The sequence below is a fragment of the Halichoerus grypus genome, chromosome 14 (genome assembly GCF_964656455.1).
Source record: "Halichoerus grypus chromosome 14, mHalGry1.hap1.1, whole genome shotgun sequence".
Classification (NCBI taxonomy): Eukaryota; Metazoa; Chordata; class Mammalia; order Carnivora; family Phocidae; genus Halichoerus; species Halichoerus grypus.
The window spans coordinates 74284819-74300875 of NC_135725.1; the positions used below are offsets into that span (position 1 = coordinate 74284819).

The following is a 16057-nucleotide window of genomic DNA, read 5'->3' on the forward strand; positions in this document are numbered from 1 at the left end:
ACCTCCCTCTTTAAGAGAAGGAAGTGTCCCGTGTTCTACTAAGTAAAGGGGCCTTACTGTTGATGGGGAAGGTGGTGGAGACGGTGCCACTAGAGGGGTCAGTGCGGGATCAGAATGGCATTGAGTTCTCCCAACTGAATAGGTTAGCTGCTGAGTGGGCCTTTATCCTGAGTGGGGGAGAGGTGCTGCTGTGGGCTGCAGTCTTTCTCCCCAGGTGACATTCAGGTAATGCAGCTCTGTCCTGCTCTTCTGGGTCCCAGCCTCCTGAGGGTGCTTCTGCACTTTGCTCACAGCGTCCAGAGCCCAGATTGTCTTCCCCAGTACAGGCTCCACAGTGGTCCCTGGCAGAGCTGTGAAGGGGCCACCACCATCTTGGGCACATCACTGTCCCTTTCCCCGTAGACCTTCCTTTGCCTTGGCTCCAGAATGCCATGCTTTCTAACTCCTACTGGGAATAAACACCCCTCTCAGGGGGCATCCTCAGGTCATGCCTAACTCATGTTCCCATCTTGTTCCTGCAGGTCTAGAACACCTCCAGCCTCAGTGTCCTTTCTGTATCCTGTGGCTTGAGCCTGAGGTTGCCCATTATCCCTGGCTGGATGGAGTGGCAGGGCCAGCATACCTCCCTGCCCAGAAAGGATGCCTGGACACAGACTCCCCCACCCAGGAGGAGAATCAGGCAAGCTCAAGTCCAGGGTGCAGGTATGTCCACCTGTCATTGGTTGGGGCGAGGCTGCTATGGGCAGTGCTCACGGTATGGGGGCTGGTATGGGAAAGGGCAGAGCAGGGCTTCACAGAGGGCCCAGTTTCAAACAATCCACTGGCCTTTATGTGACTCATTTGCACTTGACCACTAGTTTGCTGATTTCGGGGCTCCTTCTCTAGCTTCTGCTCCCTGCTGGTAGCCAGCTGGCCCTGTGGCTTCAAGTTTCCTTACCTGCTTCAAGAAGGCAAGTCTGCAGCCTGCACTTGCTGTTGGCCATGGGGCAGGATGGAGGCCAAAGAAGAACGGACGGAGGATGGCCTTTGGGGCAGGCAGGCCTGGGTTGAAATTTCAGCTCTGCCAACCTTGGACAAGTCACCTACCCTCTCTGCCTGAAGTTCAGATTTATCCCTGGTAAATTGAGGCTGATACTTCCTAGGATCACTGTGAAGATTAAATGAGATGATACATGTAAATTGCCCAGCTCAGCCCCTGGCACCTGGTACTCAATACATACAACTTTTCTCCCCACTTTCTCTCTTGCATCCTCCAACCTCCTCTTGAGTGGATCCCTGGGCCAGATATCCATCTGGCAACTTCCAACACCTCTCATTTTTAGATTTACGTAAGACCAGCAGCTTTCCCTCCCACAGCAGCAACAGTCGGAGATTTGCAGAGCAGATGTCTTGGTGTGAAACTGTTCCCAGGAGGTGTCCCACGAATGTTTGCTGACAAAGCAGTGCAGGGACTGACCTTCCTTCCAGCTCTGCCTCCTGACACCTGGCTCTGGAGACTGAAAGCGCCTACCCTCCCCGCATCCTGTGTGTTTCTGTCCCCTCGGATGCTGAGGGCCTGCGTTCCTGTTTCACGGCTGCAGATGGGGCGCTGTGAGGTTGGCTGGAGCAAGCTGCTTTGGCCCGGACCTGTGCCGGGCTGCTCCCATCCACGGGGCAGATGGCGAGGGCAGAGTTGGGAAGGGGCTGCAGCCTGGTGGGGGCAGCCAGTCCAAGCATGAAGAACACTTTTCCAAACCCCACTGCACTGGGCCGGGAGGATGCTCCTTTGCGCTTGCTTGGGTCTGGTGATTACAGGTCTGAGCTTCAAAGCATGTTACAAACCTGGCTAATTGCTGGCCTGGGGGAGGGGGGCGAGCAGGCCAAGCCCGCTTGCGTGGACACGCCAGGGGCCGCGGGCCTAACCTGGGGCTGGCACTTCCAGCCTGGAGCCAGGAGCCCTGGTGTGGCGGCCCGGTCCTTCTGGCTCCTCGGGGAGGACTACCGACGGGAGCGCGGAGGAGGGACCCGCCCCCTCCCCCGGCTGCAGCCGAGGCCCCTGCGGTCGCGGTTGGGGCGCGGGCGCCTCCTCCCCCGGGGCCGGCGTCCGATCGGTCAGGTGGAAACCTCCCCATTCAAACCGGCGCGGGCCAATCAGGGCCCGGCGCGCCGGCCCATTCGAACGCGCGCCGCAGCCGGCCTCCCGCTCCCGCCTCCGGGACACTGGCGCGGGGCGGGGGCGGCTGAGCCTGCTGCCTCGGTTACAGGGGAGCAACACAGACGCCTCGGGTTGCAGGCGGGCCTGGCCGGGCCGCAGCGGGGCCGCCATGGAGCGCTCCCTGCACCGCGTCTCCCTCGGGAGCCGGCGTGCCCACCCGGACTCGTCCTTCTACCTCACCACCTTTGGTAAGTGCCCGCGACGGCTGGCTGCCAGGGCTGCTTCACCCCACTCCGGCGCCCGGACGGGGCCGCCCCCCACCTCCGTGATAGGTGGGGCTGGCAGCAGCGGGTCCCTCCTCTGGTCCCTTCCTCCTGGGGGTGCCCAGGAGGAGGGGCCCAGGGCGCACGGGCCCAGGCTGAGCAAGCCGCGGGGCACCACCTGCTGCCGGCCAGTGGTGCCAAGTGCAGCCGCTTCTGCCTCGCTTGGCTGGAATAATCACAACCGGTTAATCTTTCAGAGACCCGGTCGGCACCACTAGAGTTTCCCATTAGCCAGCCGCTCAGGGTTGAAGCACGGTCTTGTTACTACATCTCGAGATTTCCTCCCCATCCTCTTTCCTTTGGCTCAGGGACAGGACAGGTGCGGGGTCAGCTCACCTTGGAGACTGCAGAGTGACTGCGCCAGCGGCTGGCGGACCCACAGAGGACATGGGAGGCTTCTCTTCTCCAGCAGAGACTGGGCTCTCAGGAGGGTCACAGGCCTGTCCTGGGGGCTTGAGATAGAAGGAAATGGGCAGTAGGCCCCTGCTCCCAAACCCCTTGCTGGCTCGCCTGGGTTCCCCCAAATAACAGCCGGGCAGCCTCTGCCCCGGGGGTCTGGGCAAATCCAGCCTTTCAAGTAGCCATAGTAGAGATGAGAGTCCTGTCCCAGGGCACGGCCCGTCACAGCTCTGTGTTTCCTCTGCAACTCCCTGTGGATCGCGGGTAGTATTTCCTCTGTGGAGACTTGAGATCCAGAGAGAGAAAGGTTGCCCAGTGAGCCAGTGCCGGACTTGGTACCTTTTGAGATGACTTGTCCAGCACTTTTTTTTTTTAATTTGTATATAATTTTCTTTGTAAAGGTAGTTATAAAGGGGTAGTTATTGCAACATGCAGGACTTTGCCCAGATTTCATCGACAGAACAGCCCAGGAGTTAGGCCCTCCCTGGGCTTCTGGCTCTCCTTTTCTCAGGCTTACCTCTATCAGCACACTTGGTTCCTCACAGACTGCCTTTTCTCTAAGAGCAGAGGGAGTGATAGAAAAGAGGTGGCTTGGCCCCTAGCAATGGCCTGTGGTCTGGCATCCTGGAATTTGCTGGTCCAGTTGGTGGACGTAACAATGGGAGTAATGAGGTGGCCGCCATTTGCTGAACACTTACCATGTGCCATGCCTTGTGTCAAGTGCTTTATCTCATTTACTTCCCCAGCCCTTGGAAGCAGTTCCTGTTAACCCCATGGGGATGTGGGAGTCTACCAGACAAGGGAGGTCTCCAGGGTGACCTGAATTGGTGGGGCTGGGGTGGTCAGGAAAGAGTGTCAAGGAGCTTTGAGGTTCTATTACCTTAGCTGTGTCCTGATTTAAAAGTAAAAATATAGGGGCGCCTGGGTGGCTCAGTCGGTTAAGTGTCTGCCTTCGGCTCAGGTCATGATCCTGGGGTCCTGGGATCGAGCCCCACGTCTGGCTCCCTGCTCAGCGGGGAGTCTGCTTCTCCCTCTGCCACTTGTGCTCTCTTGCTTACTCACTTGCTCACTCTCTCAAATGAATAAATAAAACCTTTTTTTATTTTATTTATTTATTTATTTATTTATTTATTTATTTATTTAAAGATTTTATTTATTTATTTGAGAGAGAGAATGAGACAGAGAGAGCATGAGAGGGTCAGAGGGAAAAGCAGACTCCCTGCCGAGCAGGGAGCCCGATGTGGGACTCGATCCTGGGACTCCAGGATCATGACCTGAGCCGAAGGCAGTCGCTTAACCAACTGAGCCACCCAGGCGCCCTAAAACCTTTTTTTAAAAAAGGTAAAAATATAGCTCATTGTTTTTTCCTCCTTACTATCACTGTAAGATGACTTCATTGTTGAAAACTTAGTGAAAAGAAGAAAGTGAAAAATCACCTGTACTCTGACTCCTAGAAAAGACCGTTGTCAGTTAATATTTTGTTCATATCCTTCCAGACTTGTGTGTGTGTGTAGAGGTGTGCTATAATTTGAAAAGAATGGAGACCATAGAGTATGTACAGTTTTAGAATCCATTTCTTTTCCTTACTGGTGTAGTGTGACTGTTTCCTAGCATCAGTCCATATTCTTCTATTGAATTAATCATCCTGCCAGATCTGGGAAATTGGGGAGTGTCCAGACCAGCTGGGACTGGATCCTTTGCCCCGCCGTGGCCTCAGGGCTGGGTCGAATGGTTATCTGGGAGGGTTACTTTTTGAACCAGTGACTGTGACCTGAGTGTGCAGCGGGCAGGCAGGAACCTGGTGGGGTGGGGGCCTCCTGCTCTTATACAGCCTCTTCTCAGGGCTCTCGGAGGACACAGATCCGACACTGGAAAGTTCTGCCCTCTTTCCTGCTTCAATCCTCTTTCCTTGAAAAATGCTGCCCCTCTTTGAGGCTGCTGATTTTCTTCATGCAAGGATTGGTCTTTGCTTGTCTGCTCATGAATGAAGATTTGTATCAGTGGTTACCAGACCTGGTCGCTTGGCAGAAGCACCTGGCGAGTCTATTAAAAACACAGATTCCTGGGGCCCCTGGGTGGCGCAGTCGGTCAGGCAACTGACTCTTGGTTTCGACTCAGGTCATGATCTCAGGGTTGTGAGATCAAGCCCTGTGTGGGGCTCTGTGCTCAGCATGGAGTCTGCTTAAGAATCCCTCTCCCTCTGCCTCTCCCCCACTGCTCTCTCTTTCTCTCTCTCCCTCAAAATAAATAAATAAGTCTTAAAAAAACCAACAACAACATAGATTCCTAGGATCTTGATAAGTCTAGGGTGTAGCGTGAGAATCTGTAATTGTAAGAAGCCACAGAAGTATTTTGATGATCAGCCAGGTTTGGAAGCTATGGATTTCGTTAGCTTCGGTAGCCACTGTGAACTCCCCTAACATGAAGGTCTTTGCTAAGTTTACCCCAGTTCGCTGGCCTTTCCCCAGCATGGCAGGTAGCCCCTGGCCTTCAGGAGTGGGCTTTGCCCTGGTAGAACCAGATGAAAGTGGTGCCTAGTTGGTGGTTTACCCCGAGCACAAACATTTAAAGGATCTCTGGAATTCTATTTTGTTGTTGTTGTTGTTGTTTTTCTTTTTTTTTAAAAGATTTTATTTGACAGAGAGAGATACATCAAGAGAGGGAACACAAGCAGGGGGAGTGGGATTGGGAGAAGCAGACTTCCTGCGGAGCAGGGAGCCCGATGCGGGACTCGATCCCAGGACCCTGGGATCATGACCTGAGCTGAAAGCAGACGCCCAACGACTGAGCCACCCAGGTGCCCCGGATCTCTGGAATTCTAAAGAGACAAAATTGTTTTCCTTCCAGGGAGAGTAGTGTGTATGTGTGGATGCATGCACATGGGTACAAAGCCTTGTCCCCCAGTAGTTGACCACACGGAAGTGTTCTGGCTTCAGGAGAGGGGAGTATGTAAACTGGGCCTAGAACCCAGCTCCTCCAGAGATGACAAATGTGTTTTCTGTGGAACAGATGCCAGCCAGCTGCTCGGCCTGCTGGGCAGCGGGAAGCGAGGCCCCGAGCCCGAGGCCGCGATCTGGCCCCGCGAGCTGCCCCTGGCTGGCCGTGCCGCTCAGCGCCCGGGCCACACCCTGGGCTTGGCCTGGAAGCCCCGCCGAAGACTTCTCAGGGGCCCATCATTTGCTGGTCGGGGTCCTCAGCATTCACTGGCTTTCCTGTCATTTAGGGTCTGCTTGCTTGGGAGTGTTTGGAAATTCTCAGTTTCTGACCTGTCGAGAGTCCTTTTGTTCTCTTTTCCAATTCTGCTCTATTTTTTTTTTAAATTTATTTATTTGACAGAAAGAGACACAGCGAGAGAGGGAACACAAGCAGGGCGAGTGGGAGAAGGAAAAGCAGGCTTCCCGCCGAGCAGGGAGCCTGATGTGGGGCTCGATCCCAGGACCCTGGGATCATGACCTGAGTGGAAGTCAGATGCTTAACGACTGAGCCACCAGGCGCCCCAGTTCAAAATAGTTTCTAATTTTCATAGTCCTACTTTCTCAAGTCTTTAGGTGATTTGGAAGTGTGTTTCTTAATTTCCAAATAGTGGGGATTTTCTGTTAATATTTTTATTCTTTGTTTTCTATTTTGGTCAGAGAATATACTCTGCATCCTTTCACTCCTTTGATGGCCCAGATATGGTCAGTTTTTATTTTTTTTATTTTATTTTTTTTTAATTTTTTTTTATTTATTTGACAGAGAGAGACACAGCGGGAGAGGGGACACAAGCAGGGGGAGTGGGAGAGGGAGAAGCGGACTCCCCGCTGAGCAGGGAGCCCGATGTGGGGCTCGATCCCAGGACCCTGGGATCATGACCTGAGCTGAAGGCAGATGCCTAACGACTGAGCCACCCAGGCGCCCCTATGGTCAGTTTTTATAAATGTTCTGTGTGTACTTGAAAAGTTCTGCAGTAGTTGGATGTAGTGTTCTTTTGTATATGTCAGATTTTGGTCAAGTTTACTAATTATGTTGTCCAAATGTTCTGCATCCTTGCTGATATCCCCCCTCTCCCCCAATTTGTTCTATCAGTTACCAAGAGAGGTATGTTAAAATTCCTACTGTGGTTGGACATTTGTCTCTTTATCATTAGAGTTGTCTTTCTTTTATATATTTTGAAGCGATTGTAAGAGCATACAAATTTAGAACTATTTATCTTAGTAGTGAATTGAAACTTTTATTATTACGAAGCCTTTTCTTTATTTCTAGTGGAGAGAAAGTCAACTTTTCCTGACGTTAACATAGCGACCCAGCCTTCTTTTGGTTAACAATGAATTGCCTGGCATATCTTTTTCCATCTTATTTCTGTCAATCTTTCTGTTTCTTTATGTTCTAGGCGTGCTGTGTCTCTTACAAATGGCAGGCACAGAGTTGTTATTTTGCTTCTTGGTGCGGACCTAGGATGATATCTTCCTTCAAAAAGATATTTGCTTTGGGTGTTTGGGTGGCTCAGTTGGTTGAGCGTCTGCCTTCGGCTCAGGTCATGATCACAGGGTCCTGGGATCGAGTTCCACATCGTCAGGCTTCTTGCTCAGTGGGGAGTCTGCTTCTCCCTCTGCCTCTGCCCGCCCCCCCCACTCCTTCTCTCTCTCTCTCATATAAATAAATAAAATCTTAAAAAAAAAAAGCTATTAGCTTTTTTCAGGTGCTTGAGGTCACTAGCGATCTGGGATAATCTAGATGTTAGGCATTGGGATTATCTGAGATTGTGCTGCAGTCCCTTGAACTGCATCTCATCACAGCTCATGTATTTCTGAGGAACAGCCCTTTAGGGTTCTGACCCAAAAGGTCAGGGCTCAGAAGGACCCCACTCTTTTTTTTTTTTTTTTAAACATTTTATTTATTTATTTGACAGAGAGAGACACAGCGAGAGAGGGAACACAAGCAGGGGGAGTGGGAGAGGGAGAAGCAGGCTTCCCACGGAGCAGGGAGCCTGATGCGGGGCTCGATCCCAGGACCCCGGGATCATGACCTGAGCTGAAGGCAGACGCTTAATGACTGAGCCACTCGGGCACCCCAGAAGGACCCCACTCTTGACAGACCCTGGTCTCCAACTCCTATTCCTCTTGCCCTGTGAGGCAGACAGAAACTCTGCTCAGCCTCTCAGCTTCTCCGTCATCTCTCTGGAATTTGAAAACACCCCAAGGAGAAAATTAGCCCAGGAAAACATTAAACTTCATTCCACGGACCTCCCTGCCCCCAGAGCCTGCTCCATAGTTCCTCCGTAGTCTTGCTGTATCTCCAAGAAGCTGCTTTTAAATATTTTGTCCAGCTCTTCTAGATTTCCTCGGTGGGTCTGTCATCCCAGAAATAGAAGTCCCCTATGTGTGTTTTCTAATTTTTCTGAGACATTTTTACTTTTCATCTCCTCTCCTTTCCTCCCTCTCTCCCTTCCTTCCACCTTTCCATCCTTCCTTCCCTCCATCCTCCCTTTTGTCCTATCAGTGGGAGTGCTTACTATTTGCCAGGCTCTCCGTGTATGTTAGTTCCCAGTTTTACAAGAGCCCCCCCCCCCAGAACTGTATGATTCTTCTTCTTTCCTTTGTACAGATGAGGAGACGAAGATGTAGTGATTCAGCATCATCAGGGGTGGACCGAGGATCAAAGCCAGGTCTTATTGACTCCAAAACCCACGCTTTGCTCATGGTTCCTTCTGGGCTTCCTCCCTTGTGTTTTCCGTATTAGACTTGTTCTGCTGGAAAACTTTGATAGTGAAAAAAGTAACTGTAAGACATAATGAAAATAAATCACTGATTTCATGGTGTGGCTTAAAGCCATCAGCAAGGATGTAACAGGTGCTCATCATTATAACATAACATATTTATGGAGAAAAAGTCTGTAATATGAAATAGGTAAGAGTGGCAAGTCATTTATAAAACGTGGCAAAACTGACAGTTTTGGAATTAAAATCATTATAATAAAATCTAAAGGAAAATTGCGAAAGGGAAGAATAACATGAATTTTCTATATATTGTGGTATCGTACACGAATGTGTGTAGAAGAAAACCATTTGCTCTGCGGGTAAAGCATTTTCGTGAATGTGCTGGGCCGTCAGTGGGTTAATGTGGGACAATTCCAGATTTCACGGTTGAATTGGTAATGAGTCTGGTTTGAATCTATCACAGTTCTTTAGGGAGAACAATGAAGGACCTCACAAATGGAAGGCCTTTTGTTTCCTTAGTCATAATACAGTGACTTATCTTAGAACTGTATTTTCTTAACAGTTTTAAAAATTGAAAAGTTGTCCCAGCGCTGAGATCAGGTTTATGTCACCTGGTTGTGGAGGCAATATGGCTCTGTATTAATTACCTATTGCTTCATGACAAAGTTCCCCAATACTTATTGGCTTAAAAAACCCAAACATTTAGTATGTCCCGGTTTCTGTGAGTCAGGAATTTGGGAATGGCTTCGCTGGGTGGTTTTTGCTCAGGGTCTCTGCTGCCAAGAAGTTAGCTGACATATGCTGGCGAGAGTAATCTATTCCTGGAAGGAAAAACCGCTTGGGAAGCCACATTAATATCGGGTTACACAGGAAGTGGAGAATCAGAAGAGAGGAGTCACACTGACCCATCATCATCTTTATCTCACCACTCAGCCCCCTGCCCCCCTGGGCTCTGCAGGCCTCCTTCCGCCAGCAGGCACCAGCATCAGCCAGGCTGTTTCTCCAAATGGAACTCAAGATTCTCCCGCTTCAAAAGAACAGTCGCTTGAAAGGCTCCACAGGGCTGCATCCCCAGAGCTGGATGGCTCCCATTCCCCCAACACTCCTGCCTGCCATATCTCCTTCAGAGGGCAGAAAGTGCAATCAGTAAACACACATAGCCCTCTCTGAGCCTTGGTCGGGCTGCCCTGTGGGTCAGACAGCCCAGGATCACAGAGAGAGGGGTGCCTCACAGCTGGGTGCCTCCCTCCCACTCTCCTGCACACACCGCTTGAGGTACAGACTCGTCCCCACAAATGGAGGGGAAATCTGTGAGTGTTGGTGGCTGGCCAGGCTCCATGGAGACCCGGCCTCCTTTGTACATTTGTCCTGACATCCTCCCCGTTCCTGTGGCTTTCAACACATGGTAACTCCTGACTGGGGAATTGCTTTTGAGGTGAACTGGGTTTTGGGTTGACCATGGCTTCATGCCAGCCAGGCAAGTCCCTCATAGGGGTATTCTCTGCATACCCCAGGGTTCCATGAGCTCCCTCTAGGATCCCCGAGTCCAGCTGTGGGGTGCAGCCCCCAGCTTCTTGCTTCGTGTTTTGAGTATGTCTCTCCCCAACTGTGTCCTGAGAGTCAGAGTTCATCTTCCTGTGGTCCTCCGCAGAGTAGGGTCTGCCAGATTGAATTTCTTTAGCTGGCTTCCATGCCCTTTTTTTCTACGGGGCCCAGTGAGTCTGAATCCCCCGAGGTCCTGTGCCAGCAGAATCTGGGTTCAGGGCCTTCTCTGTGCCTTCTGAAGCTCACTCTTACCCAGTGTTTTTCCTGTCACGTGTGGCCCGTCTGTTCTCCCTTTGTCTCTGGGCCCTGGCTCCCACGTACTTCTGCAGCCTCTCTGGGTCCTACCTCCCTTTGCAGACAGAGTGCCCAACTGCAGCTCCATGGGAATTGGGGGGCATGCCCTCTCCACGGCCCTTGAATACCCCAATGAGGATGGCTTCAGGCCCTTTAGCCTGGACATTCCTGGGCACTCTCATAGGCCACTCCCTGGCCCTGGGCAGAAAGTGGGGCTATTGACAAGATCAGAGATTGGAGGGGCAGGTGAGGGGCTTGGTTACTTAGATTGGCTGAAGGCCCCAGGGATTCATTCTGACTTCCCCCTTACCCAGTGGTTTATTTCTTCAGACTTGGGGACATTTCTTTGAGCCTGCCCTCTTTTTGGCTTCTTGGCTTCCGAAGCAAAGCTGTGGCACTTGGTCCTGTGCCTGATGGCTCTCTCTGCTCCCGAACCCCAGGGTTGCATTGGCAGATGCAGGGGTGCCCATTAATGGTCTGGAAGACCGGCTCGGTGTACAGGCCAGAGTGCTGGAGTTGGGGCAGCATTCTGGTATCTCGTTCTGGGCTGCCTTACCCGGGTCACTCTGGGCCAAGGGCAAGTCACCTTCCGTATCTGGGCATGACTCTTCTGGCTTCCAGTTGAGGAGGTTGGGCAAGATGACTTCAGGGCCCTTGAGACACATTCATTCGATGGAATGGGCTAAGGAGGGGGGGAAGGCAGAAGGGACAGGAGTGGCCAAATGGGTTGGGGCGTGGGGACTCATTCTTCATTTTGCCCTTATCTGTGAGTCCATGGATGGGCTGGGGGAGGGTGTGTCCCTCACTGGGGGCCTGAGTCTGGTCTGCTGGGCTTGGTTTCTCTGCTGTAACTGGGTAGAGGGCACGCTGGCTCTCCCCGAGGAGGAGAGGATCTGCAAGGGGAGTTAGGCAGACTCCTCAGATTTCCGAGTCAGTCTTTGCTCCAGGCCCATCCTGTGCTCCAGTTCTACTTTTTAGCCTTGCCCATGCTCCTGCCCTAGTCACTGGGCTGTGTGTTCCCTGGCGGCAGGCACCCGGCCATTCAGATCTGTCGTTCCTGACTCAGGGCCCCATGCAGGTGCCTGGCTAACGTTTGTCGAGTGGAACTAGCGACCATTTGTGCTGGGAGATGTCTCCATCCTGATTTTTTTTTCCTTTTTTTTAAAAAATTAACATATAATGTATTATTGGTTTCAGAGGTACAGGTCTGTAATTCATCAGTCTTATGTAACACCCAGTGCTCATTACATCACATGCCCTCCTTAATGTCCATCACCCAGTTACCCCATCCCTCTACCTGTCTCCTTTCCAGCAACCCTCAGTTTGTTTCCTGTGACCAAGAGTCTCTTATGGTTTGTCTCCCTCTCTGGTTTTGTCTTGTTTAATTTTTTTCCTCTCTTCCCCTATGACCCTCTGTTTTGTTTCTCAAATTCCACATTTCAGTGAGATCATATGATAATTGTCTTTCTCTGATTGACTTATTTTGTTTAGCATAATACCCTCTAGTTCCACCCACGTCATTACAAATGGCAAGATTTCATTTCTTTTTTGATGGCTGAGTAATATTCCATTGTGTGTATATGTGTGTGTGTGTGTGTGTGTGTGTGTGTGTGTGTGTGTACACACCATATTTTCTTTATCCATTCATCTGTCAATGGACATCTGGGCTCTTTCCACAGTTTGGCTATTGTGGACATTTCTGCTATAAACATCGGGGTTCACGTACCCCTTCAGGTCACTACATTTATATCTTTGGGGTAAATACCCAGTAGTGCAATTGCTGGGTCATAGGGTAGCTCTATTTTCAACTTTTTGAGGAACCTCCCTACTGTTTTCCAGAGTGGCTGCACCAGCTTGCATTCCCACCAGCAGCGTAGGAGAGTTCCCCTTTCTCCGCATCCTCGCCAACATCTGTCGTTTCCTGACTTGTTCATTTTAGCCATTCTGACTGGTGGGAGGTGGGATCTCATTGTGGTTTTGATCTGTATTTCCCTGTCCATCCTGATCTCTGTGAACAAGCCGTCGGGTAGATGATGGTGTCGTGTGGCTCTGTGGCCCCCACGGCTTCGGAAAGCCAAATATGTTCAGGCCAAAGCTGCCTTTGCACTCATAATAGATTCAGAAAAAATGTTTGGGTTTAAACAGTCGCCTTGGGGTTCATGAGATTGAATCTGTGGCTGCTAGCCATTTTTGTCTGTTTCAAAGCCTTCTCCTACCCCACTCTGGATCCCGCACAGGTTTTGTAGGAGAGTTCTCAGCTCTAGAGGGCCCCATAGTGGTAATTGCTCAGATCTTGAGCTAATAATGCCATGGGTTCTCTTGGCGCCTTTCATGCAAGGACCTCCTCACCCTCCAGCATTATCCGATTCACACACAGCTTGGCAAGTGCAGTACCCCTGTTATTAGCCCCACCTTGCAGCCAGGGGACAATGTGGCTCTGAGATAGAGGACAGTAGTCAGGGCTTGGAACTGGAACAGGCCTCCGGGCTTCTGAGATCTGTGTTCTGGGCAGGAGAGCAGCAGGAATTTCTGACGGGTGAAGAGCTGGACAAGGGTTTGCTGGAGTCTGGATTGCCTGGGTTTACAGTTTAAACACCCCCAAAGTGTGGGGAGCAAGTGGTTTCCAGGTCCCAGGGGTTGGGGAACTGCTCAGAATTTCCCTCCTTTCTGTTCTCTGAACCCTGCCTGGCCTTCCTCCAGCCAGCAGCAATGCACAAGCCCCAGCCCCAGTCCCAGTTTCATGGGGCCTGTCCAGAAATAAACAGTTGGGATGATGAAGGGACGTCTCACTGTGCCACAAGTGGTGGATTTCAGGCTTGAAATCTAGAGGAGAGAGCCCAGAGACTGACAGCAGAACCATGTCTGGGCAATAAAAGTTACTGAGAGGCCACTTCTGGCTCAGTATAAGATGGAGCATTGAACAGTCAGAGCTATTGCAAAAGAAAAAGGGCTCCCATTGTAGGAAGTGAGCTCCCCATCACCAGAGGTGATCAAGCAGAGGCTGATGACTGTAAGACAGGGTTGTCATGGATGCAAGGGCTTTCTGGTTGCTGTGTGGGGTTGCTGCAGGCTGGGAGGCCCTGCCCCATCCTCCTTGCCCCCCCACTACATGTCCACCAGGTGGATTGAGTTCAGTGGTTTGTTTTTTGGTTTTTTGGTTTTTTTTTTTAAAGATTTTATTTATTTGACAGAGAGAGACACAGCGAGAGAAGGAACACAAGCAGGGGGAGTGGGAGAGGGAGAAGCAGGCTTCCCGTGGGGCAGTGAGCCCGATGCGGGGCTTGATCCCAGGACCCTGGGATCATGACCTGAGCGGAAGGCAGACGCTTAACGACTGAGCAACCCAGGTGCCCCAAGTTCATTGGTTTCTTGAGGTTCCAGGAAGAGTCCACTGGACTGAGGAAAGATTTTCAACATGTCATTGAGGAAGAGGAGTATGATCCTTCTCTCTTCTGTCCATGCTGAAGGGCCACTGGGCATCTGTGAGGATGACTTGATGTTTTGTTTTGTTTTTATATTGTCTTTAAAAAAATTAGAAAAGCCAGGGGAAAAACTCCTCATTCTTCACATGCTTTCCAGCCCTGGCCCTTCCGTTATGTTCACACTTCCCCCTCCCTCCCTCTCTTCCTCCTCTCTTCTCCTCCCCCCTTCCCTTCTTTTTTCATTTCCTCTTCATATTTTTAATTTAATTTTTATTTTTTAAAAGATTTTATTTATTAATAAATAAAGTGAGAGTGGGGGGGAGGGGCCTAGGGAGAGGGAGACAGAATCTCAAGCAGACTCCCCACTGAGTGTGGAGCCAGACTTGGGGTTCCATCTCATGACCACAAGATCATGACCTGAGCTGAAATCTGGAGTTGGATGCTTAACTGACTGAGCCACCCAGGCACTCCGCCTCTTCTTATTTTTAATTATAGAAGTGCTATAGTTCATATAATTTGTATTGTTGAAACAATAGCGATAGATTTAAATTCCTCTTGACTTCCCTCCCTCCAATTCTAGAGGCAATCCCTGTTTTTCCTTTGGCATCCTTTCAGAACACACACACACACACACGCACACAGGTAGAAATATATGTCATCTGTATTGTTCTGCAATTTGCTTGTTTCTCTTAAAAACTTATCACAATGTTCCCCCTGCCTGGACATACAGAGTTCCCCCATTTTTTTGGTAACAGCCCCTACTATTCCAAGCACAGCTAGAGATGGCCCATTTAACCATTTTCATACTGATGGCCCTTTCAGGTGTTTCCAATTTGTCCTCATTTTAAACAGGGCTGGAGCACCAGCCTTGTGCTCAGCTGTGCGGTTTTTGTCTGTGATGGTTACCTCGAAGTAGAATTGCTGGGTTCAAGGACATGCACAATTGAATTCTGATAGATATTGCCAGAAATTACCCTCCATTATACTTCCTCCCACAGGGTATGAGAGTACCTGTTTTCTTTCTAAAAATTTTTTTTTTTTTTTTAAGATTTTATTTATTTGCGAGAGAGAGGATGAGAGACAGAGAGCATGAGAGGGAGGAGGGTCAGAGGGAGAAGCAGACTCCCTGCTGAGCAGGGAGCCCGATGTGGGACTCGATCCCGGGACTCCAGGATCATGACCTGAGTCGAAGGCAGTCGCCCAACCAACTGAGCCACCCAGGCGCCCGAGAGTACCTGTTCTTACATTTTTAACCAATATTTGACATTATCCGTCTCTTTTTTTTAAAGATTTTTATTTTATTATTATTGTTTTTTAAGTGGTGTGGAGCCCAACACAGGGCCTGACCTCAATGGCCCTGGAGATCAAGACCTGAGCTGAGATTGAGAGTCAGATGCCCCAACGACTGAGCCACCCAGGCGCCCCTAAAGATTTTATTTTTAAGTAATCGCTACACCCAATGTGAGGCTCGAACTTACAACCCTGAGATTAAGAGTCGCATGCTCTACGGACTGAGCCAGCCAGGTGCCCCAACATTATCTGTCTTTTAAACGATCGGCCAAGCAGATTGAAGGAAAATGGTATTTTATGGTTAATTTGCATGTCCCAGCTCCCTGTGAGGCCTAGCATCTTCACATACATTTATTGGCTGTTTTGTCTTCTCTGCATTTGCAGTTTAGGACCTTTGTCTATTTTTCTATTGTGTTGTCTCATAACCTTGTTTATGATATCTTTCATTGTAATGGACATTGAAAAATCGTATGGAGTCAGAGTTGTCTGTCTTCCCTTGGTGCCTCTGCATTTTGTGTCTTGCTTAGAAGGCCTTTTCCAAGCTTATAAACATGTTCAGAGGCCCTTTAGTGTGCGCTAGTCCAGGACTCCTCAACCTTTAATGCACCTGTGCCTCCCTGGGGATCTGGTTAAAGTACAGATTCTGATTCAGTATGCCTGGGGCGGGGGCCTGCGATTCTGCATTTCTAGCTATCATCCAGATGCTTCTGATGCTGGTGGTTCTCGGACCACACATAGCATGGCTCTATGCCAGTGATCGGTTTTTCTTTAGGGAGATCAGGGTTCTGTGCAATGGTGGAGGGTGGTAGCACTGACTTTGAAGGATCTCTCTGCCCACACCTGATCTCTTTTCTTTTGCTTTTCCCCCAAATCATTTGTTCCCTGCCCTTGTGTTGTTATTGCCTTTCCAGAACACAACTAGCTGTCTGTCACAGTGGAGGGCTTGCCCTGACCT

The 16057-nt window shown here is 50.3% G+C and overlaps 1 protein-coding gene across 2 annotated transcripts in view; it reads left to right on the forward strand.

The window, feature by feature from the left end:
- Window positions 1–2236: 2236 nt before the first annotated feature.
- The window catches only part of RGS3 (regulator of G protein signaling 3), a 116553-nt gene continuing 102732 nt past the window's right edge, over window positions 2237–16057 (forward strand). Inside the window, exon 1 of one of the 2 annotated variants that reach the window (XM_036121936.2) lies at window positions 2237–2382. In XM_036121936.2, coding sequence (XP_035977829.1) covers window positions 2304–2382 — 79 coding nt within the window. In that variant the 5' untranslated portion in view covers window positions 2237–2303. The remainder of the gene's footprint in view (window positions 2383–16057) is intronic. The other variant, XM_036121934.2, reaches the window with a different exon arrangement.